The sequence below is a fragment of the Vollenhovia emeryi genome, unplaced genomic scaffold (genome assembly GCF_000949405.1).
Source record: "Vollenhovia emeryi isolate VEMERY1.0 unplaced genomic scaffold, V.emery_V1.0 DF939142.1, whole genome shotgun sequence".
In the NCBI taxonomy this organism is placed as follows: Eukaryota; Metazoa; Arthropoda; class Insecta; order Hymenoptera; family Formicidae; genus Vollenhovia; species Vollenhovia emeryi.
The window spans coordinates 959,276-975,211 of NW_011967224.1; the positions used below are offsets into that span (position 1 = coordinate 959,276).

Below are 15,936 nucleotides of genomic sequence, written 5' to 3' on the forward strand. Positions count from 1 at the left end.
ATTTAATTGGTTTATCCGATGAAAATTTTTCTCAGTGTAAGAAATAAATTAGCATAAGTGAAAAGATAAATTTGCCGAGTGAAAGAGAAACAATTCTGTAACAATATCTCGCCCCCCTCCCCCTCCTCGTTATTCTCTCGTTATTGTCGTTTCCGGAGAACGGAGGACGTTGATATCCCGTTTGATACCCCGTCGTGATTTCGCCAGCGCTGTGATTTGCGGGCCGCGTGATACGCACGGCAGTGCGGGGCTATGGATTTCGCATAAACTAACGTTACATCGCGCATGCGAGTAAATTAGTCGCTTAATCAAACCGTTTAATCAGCGGCATGATCGCGACCGCATCTGGCCGAGCTGTTCGCACCAATTATCTCCTGTCCCTCCGACCCTCCACATTCCTCTCCCTCCCTCCGTACGCGCGCAATCGCGTGCACTGACGTAACTAGAGGGCAAGGTCTGAACGCGAGATCTGGGGCGTTTTGTAAAATTCACAAAATCTATCGACGCACCGGCACCGACCAAACGACTGTAGATGATCTCTCGGTTTTTCTTTAGAGAAGAAATGTTAAACTTGGGGTAAAATGTGCACGGAAAAAAAAGGATCTTGTTGTATCAACAAGATCAGTGCAATTGAAATAAAATCGTTGAAACAACATCGGCATTAATAAATGAAAAACACCAGATTGTTGTCTTAATAATCTGGATATTTAGTTGAATGCTTAAAATTAAAATCCATAGCAAATACAATTGAGTGAATTATTTATGTTTGTGGCAGCCCGTGACGTTAACGTTTAATTCAACAGCATTTCTTCTTTCCGTGTGAAAATGCAAAAGAAGTGTAGTAGGGAAGAAACTAACGGCCTTGGATCACTTTTTGAAGTTTTGCTGTGGACCGTGTGTATTGTTGCATTGATTTACTATGTGGGAAAAAAGTAGGGTTTTTATTAGTCCCATAATAATTTTCTCCATGATTTCTCTTGACAAATGTTCCCATTTCTTTCAGTGTTCTAGCTTTACTAAAGACGGGTTATTCTTAGGATAGGTAATAAAATGCAAGGAAAATTTTCGACCCGGAAGCGAAGTCATTTTATAGTATTGTCACTTCGTTAGCCCCATTTGTCGGCTATACGGACATCGTGAGTGAATTTATGTTTTACTTTTTAATATTTGGAAGAAAGTATTTTCTTCGTGTTTCTTAGAGAAAGAATAATGTGTCCGGCAATGATAAAGCGAGGTGACAGACAATGATGACAAAAAGTTTACTGGCTATAAATTAAAAAACAGAGAGAGACTCGTAACGAAAGTAAAACGGAAATATTCTAATACGTTATTGATATACAACTTAAATTAATATTAATTAACAAATTGGAGGAAAGGCCCAATGTGAGCCTAAGCGCCAGAAGGAAGAGGCGTTATCACTTTTTATTAATGAAACACTTTAGTATCAAAAGACGTATTATAGATTTCGATCAACTTCGGATCTTTTTCAGTACTGCAAAAAGCAATCAGGTGCAAGATATAATGATTCGTCAAAATAAAAGAATAAAATCGTTTAAAAGTAAGTCAGATCGACAATTAAATTAATGTACTAAGACAAAGAGTTATTAATATACTAAACTAAAAGTGAGCCACGCTTTCTTTGTTAAGGAGGTTCGAGCGTTTGACCAAATGAAAGATAAACCTATAATATAAACATGATGCAAAAGATAATCAAACTAACAATGTACAACAGAAATTTAAATAATTTTTACCGCGTCGTTTACTAAATATTTAATTATAACGCTGTAACACTACAAATAAGAATTGCGATATTGCTGCGACATAGAATTATGAAATTTAATGATAGTAAAATTCCAGCAAATTGTAACAACGCTAAAAATATTTGCGTCACATTGCAATAAATTTAAAAAAAAATCTTCGTAATAATTGCGTTGTTTAGTTGTATTAGATTTGCAGTGTATACTGTACTGAATCCAATACTATATAGGAAGATTTTTATTGTTTAAAAGTTGTTTAGTGTATAGAAGCAATGAACGCTCTAGTAAACGACTTTTAGAAAATAGAAAATAGAAAATCTAATAAGATTCAGTACAGTATAAAGATTAGGAGGACGCATAATAATTTTGTCTACGGCTGTATTTATTTATTCCGCGTTGTAAGGCGACAAATTCAATCTCGTGCAAAATCCGACGATTCTAAATCTTCATTAACTTATAAATGTCTTTTCTGCTGATGCCGCGGACGAATCCACCGACAGGTACTTTTTGCAAAGAATATCTTGCAAAATTGCTTGGCTGAAGGAACGCGTTGAGTGACGTATCCCTCGAAATTATTGTAAATTATTGTAAAAGCCCAACGTTAACGCCTGTACCTGTACTTTTCACACAGAGATTGATCTGTGAGGAAGTTGTTGAGACAAAGGACAAAATCGTTTCCACCACAGAAGCTCCGCGTTCGAGGCTGCGAGGACGACAAGTCCGACTCTGCCGTCTCCCACCACACACAGACTGCCCCGCTATACGCCTATAACGCTCAGCTACCGACTCCACCCCTCTCGTTGGAGGGGACGTTTAGAGAGGGCGGAATAACCGAGTTATTTCCCCCACCTAGAACGCTGGCTCTAGCAGCTGAGACTTGAGAGGTGTGGTATAAATACGGGCTACTACAAACTACGATATCACAGTCATAGTTTAGACACGTGGGCTTCACCGAGTCGAGCGGACCTCGCGAGAAAAAATCAAACGAGTACTCGTCGCACATGTGATCAGTGAAACGTCCTTTCCTTTTCCTTTTTTTTTCTTTCCTTTATCGACTGCAATTTTCCGGAAAAAAAAACCGCGGACACAAGTAACCTGTGATTGTGAGTTCCAAGTGGCAGTAGAACTTCTTCGATAAGAGAAGACGGAGCAAATGTAAGTTACCGTGAGACATTAGTGTTGTAATTTTCGCGTTGACCAGTTCTAAAGCCCTGCGCGTTCGCCCTGTCTCTTCCCTCGAGAAGTTTGCGATCTCGCCTACGAATTTCCCCCTTGAAAGATTCGCGCCTGAGCGTATTCCGTTCGAGTAGGATCCCGACGTAGTGCGAGCCGACCACGTGTATTACACGCGTGCACGTGTGGTGCGACAAAGTGATTAATGTACCTGTATTTCGATTGTAAAGCGGCGAGATGAATAATAACCACTACGACGGTGAGACCACGCCGGAGGAGACCGCGGAGGAAGACAACATTGTCGTTGACCAGATGAGCTCGCAGATGAACTCGCAGATGAACTCGTCGCGCACGCTCGCCGACATCATCGGTAAGTTAAACACGTTTGCACTCTACGGGACGCTCCCTGAGTTCGTCATTATAGAGACATCACTGATGCGTCTAACGCAGCTTCATTAATCGCGCGCTTCTCGACCGTCGGAGCAATTTGCGGTACGCGTCCCCTTTATGTTCAGCTCGGGATTTTGGCCGGAGCGTCGGACTCGGCTTTTACTTGGGTCCTCTGTAAACGTGAATCGTAAGCATGACTAACCGGGACTGAACAAAAAAGTAGAAGATATATGAGACCGTGATATATCAATAGTAATGATTGTTCTTACTTCTGTACGCAAAATACACTTAGAGATACTTTATGAGGATCGTCAACCGAATTGCCGAGACGGATATAAAGGAGACCCCGTGAATGTTGCTACCTGAGGCGGGCAAAAATCAGTTGCGCGTCTTAAGCGTTTCACTAAGTTTTCTCTTCTCTAAACCCATGAAAGTTTGTTTTTGTTGAAAAACGAGATTTATGAGGGATAATTGGCCTACCTGAAGACGCCCAAAACGTGGGCGGACCGGAAACACAGATTTCTATTAAGGATCTTCTTTCTATGTCGAATATATTCAAGTGCAAAAATCACATTTTTCCATTTGCGATGCTGCGATAGCGCGAGCGAGGGACTCGATAACAGTGAATTTCGTCGTATAATTCATCCGTTTCATTTTGCGCAATCGTAACGCAATTTTGCACAATAATATTTACATGGAAGGTTTGATTTCGGAAAATGTTTGAAGAATGCAAGTGTCGCGTCCGAGCCGCGATAAGTTATTGCAGACATTAAAAAATTGGCGATAAACACGTTGAATACTTATTAATATTTCATGTTTGCGCTGTTAATTTGAATAATCTAGAGTCGCGCGCAACGTTTAATTCAGAAGGCATCAATAACGTCTAGTGAGAAATATCTTTAATGACATTTGCGAGAAAAGAGAGAGAGAGAGAGAGAGAGAGAGGGGGGGGGGCAGTTGTGACAACACAGTGAATTCCGATTCAGTATTACCGCAGCTATGACAGTGACTGTCCATTGTATTTGGCACTGAGAGAGCGAGAATGGACACCGAGAAACGATGGTGGTCTCCTTTATTATCATGTCATCCTCTGTCCTCTCATATTCGAGTTATATCAACAAGTTTTTCACGCAACTTTCATTATTATCGTGATTTACGCAGTTTTGTATTTGACCCGCAACCGCTCACCGGGCAAAATCGTAAGAGGAAGTTGTTCAATCGCAGAGAAACCGAACGGCAGTCCGAATGGATCCCTTTCGTAATTTCTTTTCTAAATTTTTTGGTTTGTCGTCCGCAAACCATTCACGCCTGCTGCTAGTTGCTTTTGACCGCATCGACCCTTGTCGCCAAGCTAAGCACGCCGTTCCTCTGTGTGACAAATTTGCGACTCTTTTGAAGAAACACCGCCCGCGTGGCATGAAGTAACGATTGATCGACACGGTCGTACAATATTGATTGTCTTCGAAAACGTGTAACGAGAAACATCCACATTGTTGCATGCTTGTAAACATGAAGACGCCTGCCGATAATGTCGGTGTGCGACAAAAAGACTGCGGTTTTGCGCCTTTTTAAGAAGCACAAAGCGGTGTTAAACAAAAGCGGATTTCCGCGGTCCTGCAACTTCGGTTGACTGCGAACACGTAGAATGTCCTCGCTAAATCCTGCCGACACTTGGAAGCCAAAGATATTTAGGAGCCCGAGACCGGGCGAAGAATAAATTGATCCGCTCACATTCTTGACGAATCTCTCGCCGAGGGGAATAAAATCGTCCGCCGTGCGAATTAACCGCGTGAAATAATTTCCAATGCAAAAACAATCTCCGAGCGCTTCGATATAGAGTCTCTTTCTCCTACGCCCTTCGAATTCGCTGGCGTGAGGAAGATTATAATGTTCATTATTGTTTCATGCAGATCCACAGATCCCGTCGACGTCTGGCATGGGTCATTCTCAGCAACAGTCTCAACGGCAACAGCAGCAACAGCAGCAGCAGCCGCAACTTTCTATAGATCCTAGCGTCAGAAGGTACAGGACCGCCTTCACGAGAGAGCAACTAGCTCGTCTGGAAAGAGAATTTAGACGAGAAAATTATGTGAGCCGACCGAGAAGGTGCGAGTTGGCTGCGGAGCTCGGCCTGCCGGAATCAACGATAAAGGTAAGGCGAAGAAGATGTAAATACTTTTGTTAAAAGTTCCCGTGATAAGTCGCGCGTTAAATATGTCGCGCTTGAAATGTTCTTCCTCCGCTCCCTCGACGATTTCGTGTATCGTTTGCTCTACTTTGTATGCTTACATATTGTTTTTATGTGAAATCTTAATTTGTTTCTTCGAAAGATGCCAATCGTTCGATCGAAAAATTCAGGCCGCAGGTAACTCTAGACAGTCATAGATGACGGAATTGTTAAAGTTGCATATAGCTTTATATTATAATATATTTGTAACACGTATTAGTATGTAAAAAAAAATATCGTAAGTGAATGAAGGACCGCGCAAGAGAGAACTGCGATATATGTCATTTTTACCAAGCATTCGAGCGGAACAATTTTCAAATATCCGTTTCGAAATAATTATCAAGATTGTTGAAAGAAATTTTGCGTAATCCGCGCAACCCCAGCGGAAAAAATTTCTACAAATAACTACAAAAATTGACTTGAAATAGAAATTTGTAGTAAATTTTGATATCTTCGTTGAAACATTAATCTTTTTGTAAAAATATCTACGAAATAGTACCACAAATTACAATGTTCTCAAATCAAGAAATTATTGCAAATGTACAATTTTGTAAAAATTAGTACAAAACTTTACTAGTTTTAAAACATTTGAGAAACAACAAAATCTTGAAGAATTAAAACATCTGCTTACTTGTAGAATATTACAAAAAGGAACAAAAGTGTTGCCATTTTTATGTTGATTTTTTTATAATACTTTTTAAATTTACGTAGAATTTCTTAGATTCCGGCAGTTGTATTTTATTTTTGTAGAATTTTGTAGAATCATTTCCGGCGGGGAAAATCGGTGACAATCTTACCGCGCAAACGTGTCTGGCACTTGCGAGCCAGCTTTCAGCCTTCGTGAAACCAGAATTACAGGAAAAAAAATGTAATGTCCAACTTTGGTCACGTGTGTTAAATAAACGCTAGATTGAACGGTGCGATCGGCCGCCGCGAGCTGATCGAGAATGAGCAAACGTTTACTCGCACGAGATTCGATAAACAGTGACTTCATCCGTGGCCGGTGCAATAACATTTTCCATTAGCGCTTTCGTGTTTGATTGAGGAATTCGCGAGGGATCATTAAGGAAATCCTTCGATCATTTAACGATTATTAATAGCAAGTATACGCTTACGCGAATTACCAAAAAAAAAGTCGCGCTTCATGCATCTTATTTCTCGCAAATATTTATCTTCTTACGTTTCTTTGTTGCCATTTATATCCATCTTCTTACGTTTCAGTGCTTCTGATATAATTTAATTTTGATTATTCTAATGCTGGTAAGCGTAAAACAATTTTAATTGTTTGTCGATCTAAAAAGTATGCAAATTTAACTATTCCGTCAAAGAATCTGTATTTTAAGGCCGACACTCGTTACTCGGCATGCGAGTTGGAAAATATAATAAAGTAGAGGAAAGTCCTCTATTATGAGATAGGTTTCTAATATAAGATAGCAGGCTTTCAACACCCTAATTCAATCACAAATCTCTTTTCGCAACGATTACGTAATCTAACAATGAATTTTCCGCTAAACAGATTTCGCTCCAAGGGCAATAAATTCATGGTGGAATCAACTGACGACGCCTATTAATTTAACAGAAACCCCGCTATCCCGTATTAGGATCCTATCTCATAACAGGGGACTTTCCGCTATATAAAAATTTGCACAATGAACCATCGGACCACCCACATCCTGCTCGGACCGTATTGACTGTATTATTTCATAAATAACAATGGCGCGTATGATACAAATCGAAGTAATCATACACTGATAAAGAAATATCTTAATCCAAAAAAATATTACTTCGCTCAAGAAAATTATTCACTAGGTGGCTCCTAATAGCTTATTAACTTAAATTTAAAAAATAACAAACAAACTAAAACATGCATTGCTTTAATTTAAGTATTTACTAAATATCAAAGAATAGATCATTTTTAATTAAAAAAATTTTATTTTAATTCTATAAAATGTTTACTACGATGTAAGTTTTACAGCGAAAAAAATTTCTTATTTAACAAAAACAGTTATTTCATTTAATAAATAGTATTCTATATCTCATGAAATCTTTATCTGAATGTAGAAAATGTAATGATTTAAATTCATTTACTTAATATAATACACAGATTTACTTGAAATTTGATATTTTTATTTAAATAGAATAAACGTTTACTTCAGTAAAAAAAATTTTAAGTAAATCTGTTTACTTAGTTTAAAATAATTTTTTGCCAGTGTAGAAGGGGCTCAGAGCCTAGACGGGGTTGTAGTGTCAAAAACATTGTTTAATTAAAATAGAAAGTGAATAGACGTTTCGATCCTAACCAGACAGTATATACCTATATGAAAAAAAAGAGATATAAATTAGCGCGCGATAACGGAATGCAATTAGTACAAGAAATGATTACTTCGATTTTTATTATTTCATACTGATGTGTTTGAATAATGTCATTATTCCGCGTGTACACATCTCCCGGTTCGATTTCTCACGGCCGCCACCGTCCGTCGTGTCCGCGAAGACCAGGGGCCTCCAAAGCCGGCCCGGCTTAATAGACGCAATTAGTGGCGTTTTTGTTCGCGCGGGGCCGCCGAGAGCTCCCGGTGGCTATTTCTTGCCGCGGCCAGCTGCGGCCATATTTGATCGGCGATTATAGCCTCGGGGGCGATTCAACGGTCGCGATTCACGGCCTTTGATCCTTCTCTCGCGTGTCCCGCGGCAGTGCCGTAACGTTGCACCCGGTCGCGACGCATCAGAGCCAGGACTCCAGGCACCTTGCGTAACGCGCCCGGTACCGCGGCGACCGTCCGCGTTAACGTCTCGACGGGGGGTGAGAGCCAGTTTAGTCACGGCCCTGATCGCGGGGCGACCGGTCGGGCGAAAGTGTTAAACGGCTCAATTAGCGACTGCCGCGCGGCCCACCTCGGACTTTAATGGATCTCTTAATTTCTCGTCTCGCGGCAGCTCGCGCTCGCCTCGGTCGGCGGGGTCGTAAAACGGCGCGGCGGGCAAACGGGGCGTGGGGGGGGCGACGGCGGGGAGGTGTTAAACGACGGTAAACGTCCCGCACGAATTACCGGTATAATCGTTCGCCGCCTCCGAGGATTCCCCGCATTGACTACATGCGTGAATCCACGTGTGACCGGGCGCTTATCTGGAAATACGCATGGCACCTACGGAATCGCCGCCGACTCTCGTCCCGTGAAACGCGGCGGTAGCTTTTATACTCTAATATTCGTTAACGGCGGGCGGAACCCCGCGTTTCGATCGGGTCCCGTAGAAACGTCGAATAAAGATGCGAACGGACACGCGGGGCGCAAGCGGAGTCGGTTCTCTTCCCGCGAATTACCGAGAGGAATTCTTGACGACCACGCGGCCCGTAATTCCCTCGTTGAACTCACCCCCGCCGGACGAAGTCCACCTTTGTTTCGCGCGTTTTACGCGCGTTCTAACGTCGCATACACATATTGGGCGATCCCTTAAGTAATGCGGTTTCTTAGAGATATTTTTGAGATAAGCAAAAAGACTCGACGTTTAAATTTGAATCCGAAATATATTTCCCAGTGCTATCTCCAGCCCGTTCCCATCTTTCGTTTTCCATTGCCTGGCGATAGCGGCCCTTCAGGTTTCGAGCTAGAGAATAAAGCTGCCCTTTGCACCGCATTATTTACGGGACGATTCAATATTTATAAAAAAACTTCGTAACGTCTTCGCCATCTACGATTTCTAATTAAAAAGGTGTGGAGAGAAACTGATTGTAGTAGAAATTAATTGCTGAAATAAAGCGCGTTAATTTGACGCAGGTGTGGTTCCAGAACCGTCGCATGAAGGACAAGAGACAGCGGATGTCCATGGCGTGGCCCTTTCCGCTCTATTCGGAACCTGCGCTAGCGCTGCTCGCGGCCGGGCTGCAGCCCATGGTCTACCCGCCCGGCGTCGCCGGGGCGGCGAACGTACCGGCGACGGCACACCTGGCACCCTCGGCGACACCGTTCTCGAGCGCGATCGCCGCTGCCGCGGCTACCTACTGTCGCTACGGGTATCACCCGTCCACGTCGTTCCAATTGCCTCGACCGACGCGCGTCACTCCGTACCCACTACCGTCCTCGCATCTGCCGCCGCCGCCGGCTCTGCTGAATATGTCCAACGTCGCCGGCCCCGCCGGCTTCCACGCGATGAGCAACCACCCACCGCCACCGACCACCCTGGCGTACCGGCCGGTGTTGCACGATCAGCACAGCCCGACGAACTCTGACACCTCGACCAGCGACTGCGTCGACTACGACAACGCGGCTTGCAGCGCGACGTGCCTGCAGCAGTCGCCGTTGCACCCGCACCACTCGGCCCAGCAACATCCGCATCTGCATCCGCATCCGCATCCGCATTCGCATCACTTGCACCACGCGCACCACGTGAGCGTGCCCACGACCGTCGCGTCGACGTCCCTGCTGCCGCAGCGGGACAGGTTCGCCATCACCGGCGACGAGATCCAGCAGCCGCAGTTGAGGCTCAACGGTATGAGCGTGCCGGTCGTAGCGGTACTGCCCTTCGAGAACAACGCGAGCACCTCGTACAATCACGTGTCGATCCCTTCGACGTCGGGGATCTCCTCGTCACCGCCCCCGTCGCTGAACAAGCCCGAGCCGGAGCAGCAGCAGCAGCCACCGCAGCCGGCGCAGCCCAAGTTGTTTCAGCCGTACAAGAACGACACCCCGGACAAGCCGGATCAAAACGGTACGATGTAAAATAGCTGCGAACGTGACTATGTGTAATTACGACGACTGATTGCAATCGTACACATCAATTATGTGTACATCTGTATATATGCATGAACGCGCTCCCTCTCAATTACCTGTTTACCGTGTTACGTCACTTCGTACACTACGCGGCTATTCTTTGCGCGTACACGGACGCGACGTTTGTACATACGTATTACGATATTCGATATCTGGGGCCGGGTCCGAATACAAGACGTGGAAAAGACCACGTCGTAGATCCGCTCTGTCCCCTAGGGACAGTTTCGCAAACGTCGGTCAACTGCTAACCGAAGGATAATTGATCCTCTTCTTAGGCCCGGTATCACCAAACGTCGCTTAACTTTAATCTTAGTTTAATTCGCGTTCGTCTCTTTCTGAAGTAACAATTGGATAGAGACAAAGAATTAAGCTAAGCTTAAAGTTAAACAACGTTGGTGAAATCGGGCCTTAGAGAACAAGGTAGAAAGAGATAGGGAGCTGAACTATGGTTAACAGTTAACCGACGTTTGTGAACTTGGCCCTTGTAGCTGTCCTCACGCGTCGGTTTTCAAATCGCACGTCGCGATAGAAGAGATGTCGCAGTTCAGGCTGAACGGTACGAGCGTGCCATAGGTACTGCCCCTTCGAGAACAACGCGAGCACCTCGTACAATCACGTGTCGGTCCCTTCGACACGTCGGGGATCTCCCTAGATTTCTAGCATCACGCGCATCCGAGACAGCCCAAGCAACACGTAAAAGACATCTTTAAGACGTAGGGTTTAAGAAAATGGCCAACCGCAGTCGATTATTCGCCTCACGTTCGATTGCGCTAGGTCCCTTTTTACATTTTACGTCTTAAAGATCTCATTGTAGACGCCGCATTAGATGTTTCAAAGATGACTTAAAGACGTCTTAAAGATGTCTTTTAGACATGCGTATGGGAGTTCTTTTTTTTATTCGCGATATATTGCATATGAACATGTATTTTAATACGTTTGTAACGTGGTGAGTTACAGCAAGCAAACACTCATCAAACACTTCCTTTGCTGAGTTGAACGCGTACAACTCTGTTGAAAACTTGAGAATTGGGGACAGTTAGATATTTCGATAATTGAGGAGAGCGCGTCGTGCCGGACAACCGAAGTGACGGTCCGTTCACAGCAGGGTTTTGTTCCGATTGCAAGCGTCACGCTGTTGTACGCTTCAAGTAGGACGTGTCTTGGCCTCTGACCGCGAGTACATCTCCGCGATCCCGGATTTGTACGCTCGCACAATCAAATTCTCACGTCGCTCCTTGAAGTACCGTGATATAACACAGGGTGTACACGCACGATACATCCGTTAATTAATTTTCCGTAAAGATAGATCGAGCCATTTTAAGAAGTTTGTAAATTTCTTATAACGGAATGAATGTATACGTGCGCGCGCGCGTACGTGTGCGTGTAAGGAAAACACGTGCCAGATCAGAAAGTTTTTACAACGTTTTTAGGATAAATAGATAGCATGGAAAGACTTCAAAAAATGCCCAAAAAAAAATTAAAAGAATTGACAGAAGTCGCAAGAAGAGAAATGGAGAAAAACGAATGATTATTGTACATAAATATGTATTTTAATATATTCACGACATAATGAGCTGCATCGAGCAAAATTTCGTTAGACACTTCTTTTGCTCGGTTGAATAAGTGTATGTTTACAATGCTTTTATACAATTTCTTAAATTTATTTATTATATTTACATACCTTTCACGGAGTGAATGTACCGTAAGTAAATATAATATAAAGTTTCTCTCATTATCAACTTTCATCACCATCGATATTTCTTTATGCATATTTGTTACCGCATATAATTTCATTTCTTTTTCCTTCATTGTTTTCTTATTAGTTATTAGTGCGAAAGTTATTATTAGGATGTTTATGGAGAGCCACTGCTCTCTGTTCCACGATTTCGGAACCAGATGAAGTATAAATTTCTTTAGTCGTTTATTTTGGCGGGTGTTTTTTTTTATAACATCGTAAGGAGTCGGTAACACCTTGATAATTAAACCTGGAGACAAGTGTATCACTCTTATGGCCCATTTTTTCACTTCCCGATAAAATTATCAGGAGATTAATCAAGTTTTGGCCAATCACGTGCATGGATCTGGTAGTTATCTCCCGTTTAACTTTAACCGTAACATAACTGGATGTGAAGAAATCGGGCATTAGTGTTTTAATTTTTTTTTAATGCAACTTTATTTCTGATTACTTATGCTGTTCGTTCTATCGAACCATTTTACCAATTACGCTGATCTGGCACTTATCTTTTACGAAAAATGATGAGAGCGACGACGCTTCTGACGCACCCTCAACGCGCCATTCTTCATTTTCTTCTAAACTCTGCACCTTGCCGTGAGATATTATACGTAACGGTATTGTCATCGATATCTTACTACTGCGCAACGAAAACCTTCTCCGAGGAAATGAAGAGCCCAAGTTAGAAGCTTGGGAATGCGGCGAAAAACAGGAAGCGATTTTTATTAATTCCTTGACTTTATTTCCTTACTTTTATACGCGACTAGGAGGGCATAGGTTCGTGTAAAAAAAATCGTTATTATAATCGGCGAAGAGTTTTTAACGAATTATGAATGTCGTTATATAGTTCGAATAAAGAGCAAATTAAGCAAAAACAATATGCACGTTTCTTAATTGAACGCGGCGCCTCAGGTCAATCCTTTCCGCATTCACGAGATCCCATTGAAAATCCCGAAAATATCGTTAACTGCATTCTGACACCATGCGATAACTTGATACGACGAACAAGGTCGCAATGAAAGCCGAATAAAAAAGCGCGATGGAATACGACGCCATAATCGTACAAGTAAGTACAATTTAATTACAACTTTTATTCTGTCTTTCGTATCAGATAACTCGCGCAAAAATATCTACTTTGATAAACAGACGCTTATGAATTATTAATATAATTTACAATTTTGTTCTCTCTATCTCCCGAGCCATTTCCCTTCGAGCGACTGAATATCGCGCGAACAATAAAATACCCAATTTATATTAAACGTAAGTCACAATGCGCTAAATTGATCAATTTTTATAAGCGTTTCTATATTTTGGTTTTATCGCAAACACGAGTGTTGCATTAATTTCGTTCGTATTACGACTCGATAGAATCTTTCGCCGATTATGCCTGGTACAGTTATAGTTCCTGTGCAATTGAATGCAAGTTTTAAACGTAATGCGGATTCCAGTACGCGTGTGCACGTGTGTGTGCCTTTAGAGAAATCTTATACAGAACATCTCAAAGTGTACTCATTGTCAGTTTGCGTGCCAGGCGTATTAAGGGCACTTGCTATCGAAATAACACGTCTAATTCGTCTTTGCCCCCCCCCCCCTTAGCGGCGCGCAGCGATATACAATATATTCAAGGGCTAATTAACCCTTTCACGACCAAATTATTTTTTCTTTATTATTATTGTTATTTTAAGTAACCCAGTGAGAAATGATTCGTCGAAACGACGTGGAATCGGCATCGACCCTGTCAAATTCGACGTCGATTCGTCAATCTGACGGTGTCGATGTCGAGGCGATGTCGAATCGACATCGACCGAGGAGTCTCTCACCAGTCTAGCATCCCAAGGAACCAAGGGAGACAAAAAGTTCGAAGTGAGACTACGTCCCAGTGGAAGGGTTAAATTGTCCGTAATATTCCTTCCGTTAATACCACGTGATCGGGCAATTTGCAAAAACGACGCCAGGACGGACTCGCCGCGTACGGGACGGTTCGCGTAAAGCGGGAGACTCCGCGACGCCATTTTGCCGACAATAAAATATCCCGGATGCCCGGGAGTTGCCTCTCTTATCTTTCCTATTATCGATAGCTGGCCGTGGACCAATATGGCCACGGCAGCGGTTGCCATGGCTACATTCGGTATCTCGCTTCGGGACGGGGGCCCCATCATCCGCGCTATTATCGCGCTTCGCCGTAAATAAGGAGGAGGCACTCTCCCCCATCCCTCTTCGGAGGAACGATTTCGGAGCGCACCGCTCGCTCCTTCTTTCCCGCGACTGTGCGCGGGGATGAGGCGAGACGGTTCCGTCTCGCGCCCGCACGATATGTCGCGCACGATTGTTCCAGGTTGAGCGAACGCGGGCATTTTCAAGGGTAGAGACTTTTTCATTTCGGTGAAATTATTTCTAACATTTATGCCTCGAGAGAGGCAACGCGCGTTGATCGGCACGAAACGCGATGAGAACGCGACATGCGCGTTGTTGGGTGAAAGAAAAAGGAAGCGTGACACGATATCATAAAGCACGCGGCGCGATACTTTTACGGGATAAACGAATGTTCTCATGGACGGCGAATGGCAAATGGCCGATCAATGGCAAAAGCCCGGGCGCTCGTGGACGGAAGGATCGAGCAGCGATGATATCGCTGACGAGAGTCGCCGTATTGGCTGCCACCCAGCGCAAGCAATTCGGTCGGTCGACGAACGATAAGCCCACCATCGTGACCCTCCGTCTCTCTTCCCCTCTCCCTTTCTTTCGCCGGCGTTCTCTCTTTCTCCTCTTGTTGTACAGCCGCGAACATACGCTCGAAGGACAGCCCCTTCGAGCCACCCCGGGGTGGCCGGTGGGGTTCATCCGAGATACAAGGGAGATAAGGAGACAGAGCGCCGTAACACTCGCACGTGGCCCATCGCGCCACGTCGAATCGATGCATCTTGCCGATCGGCCGACCACCGGGGTAGAACATCTCCCCGCGTCCTTGACACAATATTTTGGCATGGCCGGGGGATAATTTCTCTGACAAGGTAGATCAATAGTCGAAATAGGGAAATTATCGCCGAATGCGCTTCGTATTCTATTGGAACGTACTCTATCGAAAATAATCGTGCAAAATTCTACAAAACATATAAAATATAACTGCCAGAATCTAAGAAATTCTACGTAAAAAGTGTGATAAAAATCAACATGAAAATGCTAGAATTGGAACACTTTTGTTCATTTTTGTAATATTACAACAAGTAAGCAGATGTGTTAATTCTTTGAAATTTTTAAAACTAGTAAAGTTTTGTACTAATTTTTACAAAATCGTACATTTGCGATAATTTCTTGATTTGAGAACATTGTAATTTGTGGTACTATTTCGTAGATACTTTTACAAAAAAATCAATGTTTCAACGAAGATATCAAAATTTCTATAAATTTCTATTTCAAGTAAATTTTTTGTAGACATTTTTTCCGCTAGGGAAGAGAGAAAGGAATCCATTTCGTTTTGTCCCTGCTACATTCTGATTTTACGGATTTCTGTTCTAATGCGAGGGAAAGCATTGTGGAGTGTCTACTAGTTATATCAAATTACTATTTACTCCAGTCTTCGAAAACACTATCCATTATTATTGAGGCGACGTCCTTGATCAATTCTAAAACCCATTTTAGCTTACACATTTTCTTTGCACTTCCTAATGTCACATCATTGTTCGACCACTACTGTTAGAGTTGATTTATTTTTCTCAGATGAAAAGAGATTGTATGTACAAAAATATAGGTTATATGTATTATACAGGGTGTTATGTAATACCCGCATCAACGCTTATTGTGGGATAGAGTGGGCTAGACTAAGTCGAAAAGTCCTGTACCACTTTGCAGGTTTTGCAATAGTTAACGTGTTATTAATTATTAAAAATC

The 15,936-nt window shown here is 43.0% G+C and overlaps 1 protein-coding gene across 1 annotated transcript; it reads left to right on the forward strand.

Moving 5' to 3' along the window:
* Positions 1–2,751: 2,751 nt before the first annotated feature.
* On the forward strand, positions 2,752–10,656 carry LOC105566904 (segmentation protein even-skipped). Its single transcript, XM_012021302.1, has 3 exons — positions 2,752–3,300; positions 5,231–5,472; positions 9,324–10,656. Exons 1-3 carry the CDS (start codon positions 3,168–3,170, stop codon positions 10,263–10,265), a joined length of 1,317 nt encoding a protein of 438 aa, XP_011876692.1. The 5' UTR covers positions 2,752–3,167; the 3' UTR covers positions 10,266–10,656.
* Positions 10,657–15,936: the final 5,280 nt, after the last annotated feature.

What these genes read in the sequence shown, in the direction of transcription:
- LOC105566904 (XM_012021302.1), top strand. Translation starts at nt 3,168, where the DNA reads ATGAATAATAACCACTACGACGGTGAGACCACGCCGGAGGAGACCGCG. An exon ending in CACGCTCGCCGACATCATCG is followed by an intron (nt 3,301 to 5,230) that starts GTAAGTTAAACA and finishes TGTTTCATGCAG; the next exon opens with ATCCACAGATCCCGTCGACG. An exon ending in TGCCGGAATCAACGATAAAG is followed by an intron (nt 5,473 to 9,323) that starts GTAAGGCGAAGA and finishes AATTTGACGCAG; the next exon opens with GTGTGGTTCCAGAACCGTCG.